We start from the raw sequence: 11,155 nt of genomic DNA, 5'->3' as shown, positions 1-11,155 counted from the left end.
TTAAACAAATATGATAGAAGATACACTATTTTTTATCAAATCTTTATTATACAAATTCATTAATTATCATATATACTTTAGCCACATTAGGCAATTGCGCAAATTTTATTTAAGGAAATAATAAAGTACATTATTGATGAGTTTATTGTGAGTTTAATAAAAAGTTTATTATATAATTAGATGGACCAACATATTTCTCTAATGATTCTAAGAATCATTCTAGTGATGACATGTGGCTACAAAAAGAAGTTGTAATGCTTCTCAAATAATATATAGGGAATTGAAATACGGAGATAAAAGGAGGAAAAGGAACCTGTATGATAAGAGGAGGGATATCCAAGAAACCGGTAGCTTTAACCTTGAACAAGAGCTTCCTCCAAGAGCTTTTTGGTTTGCGTGAAATTTCAAGAAACTCTTGACGAGTTATATCCATGGAAGCTTCTGCGAAAACTGCCCCCTCCCCATTACAGTCAACCTCGAGCTTGGTCTTGTCGGCAGAGACCTTGATCCGACCAGCGAACGGGTAGTAATCGACTAGCACCCTAGATAGAGAATCTTTGAGGGTTAGAGAGGAGGGAGACTTTTGGAAAAGGTAGAGGTACTTGATAGAGAATCTGAGAAAATGATGGTCGTCGAGGTTGGAAAGGTAGAGAGTGTGATTTGGCGTGGGAGAAGATGGAGTGATTAAGGTTGGTTGCTTTCCCTCGTACAAGCAATCTGGAAGTTCTTGCATCTTCCACTTTTTTCTTGTTTGTCTTTTGAGAGAGAAAGAGAGATAGAGATGGTGGATGTGAATCACAGGAAACAAGAAGGAGATGCAAGATATACTGAACTCATTTTCATTCAACTTAAGCACCATTACAATGCGGCTGAGCCTCACATATATAGGACACTCACCTCAACCCTAATGCTCACGTTAGCACATTACCTCACATGAATCTAGACAACCAAATCTGTTAAAGGTAAAGGCATCGTGTGCTGGCGTTTTGTGAGCTGGCTTCCTGATGGCTTGATCACGACAAAGTCGTGTACTGATCCTTGGACTGATACACACAGCTGGAGTGTTAACGGCTAGTGATGTTGAGTTGGTGGGCCTCGTATCTTGCATTTGAGAGCTCGGCCCACTCGCTGATTCCGAAGCCTCTGGCTTGTCTAGTGTCTTAGGTACACTTAGACTTATACACCCCCTCGAGCTTGGAGGCGGAGGAAGTGAGACTCCAAGTTTGTCTCTAAGTTTGAAGAATGCTTCTTGCCCAAGAGACTTAGTGAACACATCAGCTAGCTGGAGGGACGCAGGAATGTGCTTAACTTCAAGTGCCTTGAGTGCAACTCTCTCTCGCACATAGTGATAGTCCACATCAAAGTGCTTTGTGCGCTTGTGAAACATGGGGTTTGCGGTGAGGCACACCGCTGACAAGTTGTCACAGAGGAGAAGTGGAGTTCGTTGTTGTTGAAGTCCCATCACACGGAGTAGGTTTTGCAACCACACCACCTCTGAAGTAGCAAGCGACATCGTCCTATACTCTGCTTCAGTTGAAGACTTGGAGACAGTTTCATGACGTTTTGAGGACCAGGAGATCACATTGGAGCCAAGAAGAGTACAGAATCCTCCCGTAGATCGTCGTGTCTCTTTACACCCAGCCCAGTCACTATCACTATAGCAGAGCAGAGTAGAATCAGTGTTTGCTTTTATGCTTATGCCCATTTCAAGTGTTCCTTTTATGTATCGTAGGATGCGCTTGAGAAGGTTGTAGTTTGACTGAGTTGGAGCATGCATTCTTTGACATATGAAGTTTACTGAGAACTGTATGTCTGGCCTCGTCAGAGTTAAGTACTGCAGTTTACCCGCCAGACTTCTGAAGTGTGATGCATCAACAAACACTTCATCTTGACCAGGAACTTTGTCGAGCTTTAACGGTAGCGGAGTAGGCATAGGAGCACAATCACTCATTCCTGCTGTGACTAGGAGATCTTTTGCATATTTGGACTGATTTAGGAACAAGCAGTCAGAGTGATGATGCACTTGGATTCCAAGAAAATAATGAACATCCCCCAAATCCTTCATTTGGAAGCCTTTGTTTAGTTGTTGCAGAAGCTGATTCACAAGCTGGTCATTGTTGCCAGTCAGTATCATATCATCAACGTACAGTAATAGGTAAAGCACGTCTGTTCCCTGATGATAGATGAATAAGGAAGGATCAGGGAAGCTGCATTGAAACCCAAATTCGAGTAGAAAAGAACTGAACTTGTCAAACCAGGCTCTTGGAGCTTGTTTGAGGCCATAGATGGCTTTCTTTAGCTTCCAAACGTAGTCTGGCTTGTCCTTGTCCACAAAGCCCTGTGGTTGAGACATGTAAACTGTTTCCTTCAAGTCCCCGTGAAGAAAAGCATTTTGAACGTCAAGCTGTTTCAGAGGCCACTTCTTTGTAACAGCAATATGTAGCACTGTTCTTATTGTAGCTGTACGTACCACTGGGCTGAACGTTTCATAGTAATCAATGCCTTCTTCGTGTTCATTTCCTCTTGCAACAAGTCTTGCTCGAAGTCTCAGAGGATTCCCATCAGCATCATACTTCGTCTTATATAACCACTGAGAGCTAAGAGGATTCTGTTCTTCACTTGGTGGAACAAGCTCAAAAGTTTTTGTTTCTTCCATATTGTTCATCTCAACTCCCATGGCATTATTCCATCCAGGATGCTTCAGTGCTGCTTTCACTGACTTTGGTTCTGTGAAGTCATCCTTGACAGTGAACAAGACATATTTCGGATTTGGTTTGATGATCCCTGCTTTAGCTCTTGTAGTCATCTGATGAACTGGCAAAGCGGCTTGTGGTTCTGCTACTTGTTGAACTGGTACCTCTTCATTGTTGTCTTCATCATTAGTGTGATGTTGTGGAGTGACCGGAGCTGATGGAGTTGCTGCTTCTGTAACCACTGTTCGTGCAGGAAGATCCTCTTGAGGAACTGATGCTACCTCTGGTACAGTAGGCAACTGAATTGTAGCTGATCTCCAAGCTTTTAAGAGAGCAGATTGACTTGATTTGTGGAACCTGCTGTATATATCAGCAAATGGGAAGGAACTTTCATCAAACAGCACATGGCGACTGATGAAAACCTTTCCTGTGAGTGGGTAGAAACACCTATAGCCCTTATACTTCTCATTGTACCCCACAAAGACACACGTTAAGGACTTGGGATCCATCTTGTTAGTCATATATGGTTGAAGATAAGGGAAACACTTGCATCCAAAGACTCTCAACACAGTGTACAGAGGAGCTTTGTTGTGAAGCAATTCAAAAGGACTCTTGTTGTCTCTTAGTACCTTGGAAGGCAAGAGATTGATCAAGGAGTTAGCACACTTATAAGTCTAAGTGTCCTAGGTACACTTAGACTTATAGTGGAAATGGAAACTAAGAAGCAAGATATGTGAATTGAAAAGATAAGTAGTGGTATTACTTGGAGTCCTCTTAGACATGCAGGGTCTGCCCTCAAATATATAGATGCTATTTTAAACTATACAAATTTACAATCTAAAGATTTTATAGAGTAGTAAATATATGTAGAGTAAATATATAAAATAAATTATTGATCGGGTGTTTGGGCCGAATCACAACTAGTCATCCAGAAGAACAGTATCCACAAATAGTTCAGCTTCAGATTTTTAAAGAGTGCATTACCTATTAGGACACATTTTTGACTTTCCTTACAACATAAGACACATGCTGCTGGAGAAGCACATTTTTAGTTTTCAATGTGTATTTAGGACAGAAATGCCCTTCTCGTGGCAAACGGAAACCTTGAACAAGTGGGGTTTTTTAGCTGTCTAGTTTGTGGGGACCACATTTTGTGGGGACCAAACTTAATGATATATATATATATATACCAACGTAAATGCAACAACATTTAGTTTAGTTGGTTTTTTATTTATATTATTATTATTCTTTATTCTATCTTATGTTTCTATTGGCTTTTTTGACATTGTGGACATGTAAAAAACATACATGAACAAAAAAAATGTGGACATGGATGGATGAAAAAACATAGAAAATCTCTTATATACAAATCATAAGAGAAAATTATTACACTGAAAGATACATTGTGGATAACAACGCCGCACCAACACCGAACACATTTTTTAAGTTGATGGTGTCCACTAACCAAATCTTACAAAGCTAAATGTTGTATAAATTTTACCAATCTTTTGGATCTATTAATGCTTCCGGTGGCGATTAGGTGATTATTATGGCAAAGTTTTTCATGGCGATTACGGGTGCGTCTGAGCTCCGTTTGAGGCGTGGTCGGCGGCTACGGCTTCGTCTCGTTTAGAGGAATACGGTGATGGTCTCATAATTTTGATACGGTCAACGAACTGAGAGATCGAGTCAAAATTATATTCGACAGGTGAAGTTTTTCATGGACGCGTCCGAGCTCTGTTTGAGGCGTGGTTTGGAGCTACGGCTTCGTTTCGCCGAGAGGAACACGGTGGTGGTCTCAGATTTTTTATACAATTAATAAACTAAGAGATCAAGTTGAATGAAATAGGTTTGGGAAAACAAATTTGAGATAGGAGAGAGATGAAACTTTTGGATTTATCGAGGACATGTGATATTTTTAATTGTTTTTTTTTAAATTTTTATCTTTTTGTGTGGAAAGTAGCTTATGGTTTGTTATTGTTAGTTGAGGGTGTGGAAGACATTACACATAGAAAAAGTGTGTGACATGTGAGAAGTGTATTTATGTGTAACTTGAAAGTGAAAATGTGTCCTAGAGAGTATTTCATTTTTAAATGAGGCGTAAAACAGTATCCAATATGTCGTCTGGTCAAACAAATAAATTTTGTGGAATTCATATTCTAGAACCGAGGGGTTTCCGGCCTTGCCCTCATGACAATATACATACAACCCTAAACTATTAGAAAGAATGCCCAGAAAAACAACGTTTATTTGACTGAGTCATGTGTTAATAGTCTACGTGATGGATGGGATTTTGATAAGCCGTAAGGATTCACCAGAATATCTTTAGTCGTGGTGGTGGGAACCGGAATATGGGCCGGAAGTTTAATTAATCAGCACCCATAACAATCTAGTGGTCGGAGAAGAAATTGGATTCTTTTGTGAGACCTTTGGTGCAATACCTCAGTCATGGATTGTTAGGCAGGATGTATCAAAACATTGTTTTGTTGATTGGAACACTTTTTGATGACTTGCTAATACTTTGAGAAGATTGTTAGATAGCATATCTTGTAAAGATTATGTACTTCCTATATTCTAGGGAATATCCTTACTGTTGTAACAGTCTCGACTATATATGTCGCTTATCAATATACTGAACATTTAAGGGGAACTCATTTGCTTACATGGTATCAGAGGGTTATAATCAACGATTCTGAACCTATCTTCTCAATTTCTCTTCTTCTTCTCGCTCATCACGTCTCTTCCCTTCTCTATTCTTTACGTCCATGGCGGCTCCTACCCTTTCAATCCTGGAACGCCCCTATGGCGTCACAAATATCAAGAGCCACATACCCCTAATTCTTGATATTGACGATCATAACTATGATGCGTGGAGAGAACTCTTTCTCACCCACTGTCAAAGTTTCGATGTCTCAGGGCATCTTTATGGAACGCTCCTACCTGCAGACGATAATGACCAGGCCTGGATCAAAAAAGATGGTCTCGTAAAACTCTGGTTGTATGGGACCCTTTCCAAAGACTTGTTCAAAGCAACATTCAAAACCGTAGGTACCGCAAAAGAGATCTGGGATCGCATTCAGAACTTCTTCAGAAACAATAAGGAGGCTAGAGCAATACGATTGGACCACGATCTCCGCACAAAGGTAATGGGAGACCTAACGGTTCATACTTATTGTCAAGAGCTTAAGTCAATTGCGGATCTATTAGCCAACGTCGACGCACCTATCTCTGAACGGACATTGGTTATGTACATCCTAAATGGTCTTGGATCAAAGTACGACAACATCATCAATGTCATAATGCACCGTCAGCCTTTTCCTACCTATGATAAAGCACGTTCCATGCTTATGCTCGAGGAAGAAAGACTTGACAAAGGCAAGCGTGTGACCAAGGATAACACAACATCTTCAGAGAAGGTTCTGCTTGCTTCAGATCAACGTGGCGCACACGCTTCACAACAGCAACAACCGCAGAAGGTCTATCAAAACAGAGGAACAAAGAAGAATCGCGGGCGTGGACGGGGTAACTACAACAACCAGCGACCACAACCACAGCAGTGGAATGCTCCTTTCTGGACTGCGAGTTATCCGATGTGGCCACAACAGCCGTTCAACAACTGGAGTCAACAACCACAGCAGATGCAGCAGCCTGGAATCCTCGGTCCACGACCACACATGTTCACCAAACAGAACCAACAACAAGCGGTTACAAATCAAAGAATGATTCTGACAATGGTATTCGCTTCAGCTTTCAACACGATGACTCTCATGGATCCAAGTGATGGCCAATGGTACATGGACTCGGGGGCTACTGCACATCTTGCAAACACGGCAGGTAATCTAAAGTCGATTTTTAACTCTGGCAATGGAAAATCAATCATAACAGCTGATGGAAATAAAATTCATATCACTAAAACGGGTTCCACATCTTTCTCTACTTCTTCTCGTCCTCTTCAACTTAATATTGTGCTTGTTACTCCTGCCATAAATAAAAATCTGATCTCTGTGAGAAAATTCACCAAAGATAATTCTTGTTCTATTGAGTTTGATCCTTTCGGTTTTTCTATGAAGGATCTTCGAACTCAGAGGAGGATTCTCCGCAGTGACAGTACGGGTGATCTCTACCCTCTCTTCCCTTCAAACAATAATGTGATTCAACATCACTCTGCTCTTCTTGCTGCTTCTTCGAGCATCTGGCACGGCCAGCTTGCTCATCCTTGCAATCAAACTTTGAATTTTTTACTTTCTTCTCAAGCTTTTTCTTGTAATAAAAGAGACATGACTGTTCTCTGCAATGCATGTCAACTGGGAAAAAATATCAAACACTCTTTTTTTTCTTCAGATACAACTGTCACTGCACCTTTTGATATTATACACTCAGACTTATGGATGTCTATCACTTCTCCTAGCGGCATTCGGTATTATGTTCTGTTTCTCGACCAATACTCTCACTTTGTATGGGTTTTCCCTCTCAGACACAAACATGAAGTGTTTTCAAAATTTCTTCAATTCTACACTTATGTTAAAACTCAGTTTCATGCTGACGTTAAATCTCTTCAATGTGATAATGGCAGTGAGTTCAACAACAATCAGTTCCATGACTTCTTTGCTTCAAAGGGTATCATTTTTCGATTCTCTTGTCCTTACACGTCCCAACAAAACGGACGCTCTGAGAGAATGATACGGACAATAAACAATGCTATCAGAAGTATCCTCTTTCAAGCCCTTCTTCCTCCTTCTTTTTGGGTTGAGGCTCTGCACACAGCAGTCCACACTATCAATCTCTTACCCTCTAAAGCGATCAATAACCAAACACCCTTCTCCACTCTCTTCAAAAAGCCTACCTCTTACTCACATCTCAAAGTATTTGGCTGCCTTTGTTACCCAAACCTAAATCATCCTCACACTACAAAACTCTCTCCTCGGTCATCAAAATGTATTTTTCTAGGTTACCCAATGAATCACAAAGGGTACAGGTGTTACGACCTATCCACAAGAAAAATCATTCTCTCACGTCATGTCAACTTCGACGAGACGACTTTTCCATATCGTGATTCCTCTGTCTCATCAGATAAGAATTATGATTTCCTTGATGATCTCACTGAGGCTTCACCTATGTTTAAACAAATTCTCCAACAAACTCAACAACCAGCATTGCCTCCTCCTGCTATGCCGCCATCGTTGCCACCTCAGACTGCTACTACGGCACCTAAGGAACCAAGACATTCAATGGCTACTCGTTCTAAGTCTGGCATACGCAAACCAAAACAGATCGTTTCTCTTTTAGCTCAAACACAATCTCCTCTTCCTAAAAATCTAAAAGCTGCTTTAAGGGACCTGTTTTGGAATGCTTCTATGGATAATGAGTACAGTGCCATTGTTAAAAGTCATACTTTTGATTTGGTTCCAAGACCGAAAAATGTAAACATTGTTCACTCTTTATGGTTACATAAACATAAATATGATGCTGATGGTGTTTTTCGTAAGCATAAATCTCGGTTAGTTGCGAATGGAAAGTCACAGGAACAGGGCATTGACTTCTTGGAGACCTTTAGTCCGGTGGTGAAACCGGCGACTATCAGATCAGTGCTTCAAGTAGCTCTAGCCAATGGTTGGGAAGTCAATCAACTTGACGTCCAAAATGCTTTTCTACACGGCACCTTAGATGAAACCGTCTACATGTCCCAACCACCTGGCTATGTCGATCCAGAGCGACCACACCATGTTTGCAAGCTCAATCGTTCTATATACGGTCTCAAGCAGGCTCCAAGGGCCTGGAATGCTCGCTTTGTCTCTTTCATTACTAATCATGGATTTGTGCAGAGTAAAAGCGACGCAAGCCTTTTCATTCACAGCAACAATGGCGCCTTGGCTTACCTCATCTTGTATGTTGATGACATAATTGTCACAGCCTCATCAACATCGCTTCGAGACAACATCATAAGTACGCTCAAGTCTGAGTTCCCAATGACAGATTTGGGACGTATAAGCTCATTCCTCGGAGTATCTGCGAAATACAATGAAAAAGGTTTGATCTTAAGCCAAGCTCGATATGCTGAAGAGATCATAGAACGAGCTGGCATGAAAGACTGCAAACCTTGTGCCACACCAGTTGATATGAAGTCCAAGCTTGCGGATGGAGTTGGCAAGAAAGTCCAAAACCCAACGGAATACAGAAGTCTGGCCGGGGCTCTGCAATACCTAACCTTCACGCGCCCCGATATTGCTTATGCAGTGCAACAAGTTTGTCTCTTTATGCATGATCCTCGTGAAGAACACTTTCTTGCTTTGAAACGTATCATAAGATATCTGCAGGGCACCATGAAGAAGGGTCTACAGCTTCTCAAGAACCAGAAAATGACTCTCACCGCCTATTCCGACGCAGACTGGGCTGGATGTCCCTCCACACGGCGCTCGACATCAGGTTTCTGCGTTTACATTGGCGACAACCTAGTCTCATGGTCGGCCAAGAGACAACCAACAGTCTCTCGATCTAGCGCTGAGGCCGAATACAAAGGTGTAGCCAATGCAGTGGCTGAAACTTGCTGGTTACGGAACTTGTTGTTGGAGATGTACTGTCCTCTTCAAAGGGCCACGATTGTCTATTGTGACAACATCAGCGCCGTATATCTGTCATCAAATCCAGTACAACACCAACGTGCTAAGCACATCGAGATAGATATACATTTTGTACGTGAGAAAGTACAAATGGGACAAGTTCGAGTTCTTCATATACCTTCGTTGATGCAGTACGCAGACATATTCACCAAAGGCTTGCCATCGTCTCTGTTCAACACATTCCGCTCCAGTTTAGGCGTGTCAGACCTCCACGCTGCAACTGCGGGAGGGTGTTAGATAGCATATCTTGTAAAGATTATGTACATCCTATATTCTAGGGAATATCCTTACTGTTGTAACAGTCTCGACTATATATGTGGCTTATCAATATATTGAACATTGAAGGGGAACTCATTTGCTTACAAAGATTAGATACAATGGTCCCAAAGGATGTCAGGACTCAATCATTGGTAAATTTTCATTATTAAATTTTCCAGTGTACACCACTTCGTTGCTACTTAAGATAATAATGGGTTTAGATTTATATTCACCAAAAATTGATAATGGGATTAGATACACTGGTTTTTGTCCTTTTTCCTTATTCACCATAATTCATTGGAGTATATGTGGGTTTGAACTTTGAACTAGGTCTAGACATTTGTAATTAAACTCAAAATCTGAATGAATCCAAATTTGATTTGATCAATAAAAGCATCCAACCAGATTTTACAATAAAATAATCATTTTTATTTTATTTTCGCAAAATAAACCCTCAAGAAAAAAAATGACAAAAAGAAGTTTTATTGAAGGCTAAATATGCATTTATTCACTTCCAATGGGGGTTCTATCCATTGGAGTTCTAAATATGAATATGTATTTATATATATTGTATATGTGTATGTAGTTGTGGGATCCACTAAATAGTGTAGAATCCCTACCCAAAGGTTCTAAAAATTTGTTTTTAGAACCTTTGGGTAGGGGTTCTACACTATTTAGCGGACTCACAACTACATACACATATACAATATATACATACACACATATTCATATTTAGAACTCCAACATTGGAGGTGCTCTTAGGGTTAACTAATCTAAGACTTATAGTTTAGAGTTAAGAGGTTGAGTTTGGGGATGAATTCAAAAAAAAAATTAAATGAATACTAAAATTTTCAAAATAAAAAAAAATTATTTTAGTCTTTTTTTAGAGTTATTTTGTGACAAAAAAATTAAAAATAGCTATTTGAGATAATTGTCCTTATCTAAATCAAAGAAGTATATGAAAATAGCTATGGATCCAAACCAAAATTCAATTTCGAAATGAATGTTCAGAACTTAAATAAATAATTAAATATTTAGTCTAATGCTTATTTTTATTATTTAGTCATATATAAAAAATTTAAGTTTTTTAAGTACTGTTATTTTATTGATTTTAATTTACGGATATTTTAGAAATGAGTTTAGATTCATGATAAATCTTACTTAAATTAATAAAATCTATACAAACCCAAAATGTTATAAGCAGAATCCAATAAAACTATTACAAAAAAAAAATCAAATGAAAATTACAAAACTGAACACAAATTTAAAAATTCAAAAGACGAATATGTATCTTCTTCGAACTCTCGCATGCGTACTAAAAACTAGGCCTGGACGTTCGGGTACCCGTTGGTGTTTGGATCGGGTTTTTCGAATTTCGGTTCTTTTTTATAACACCTCCTAGGTCTCATTCTTGTAAATTTGCAAGTACAGATCGGGCTCGGATATAACACATCGGGTTCGGATCGGTTTTGTATCACATCATAGAACCCATAAAGTAACCATATATCATTCGGATTCGGGTTATATCGGATCGGTTCGGATATACCCGAAATGAAATCTAAAATTTAAAAGCAAAACATAAGAAAT

The 11,155-nt window shown here is 39.7% G+C and overlaps 1 protein-coding gene across 1 annotated transcript in view; it reads right to left on the bottom strand.

Annotated features, from left to right (window-relative positions):
• The window catches only part of LOC106344660 (omega-hydroxypalmitate O-feruloyl transferase-like), a 25,118-nt gene extending 24,385 nt beyond the window's left edge, over positions 1-733 (bottom strand). The window contains exon 1 of the mRNA XM_013783990.1: positions 314-733. Within this exon, the coding sequence (XP_013639444.1) occupies positions 314-733 (420 nt within the window). The remainder of the gene's footprint in view (positions 1-313) is intronic.
• Between the last annotated feature and the right edge of the window lie 10,422 nt (positions 734-11,155).

This window comes from Brassica oleracea, chromosome C5 (assembly GCF_000695525.1).
Source record: "Brassica oleracea var. oleracea cultivar TO1000 chromosome C5, BOL, whole genome shotgun sequence".
NCBI lineage: Eukaryota > Viridiplantae > Streptophyta > Magnoliopsida > Brassicales > Brassicaceae > Brassica > Brassica oleracea.
The sequence above is the reverse complement of the archived record's forward strand: the minus strand, read 5'-3'. Positions and strand labels throughout refer to the sequence as shown.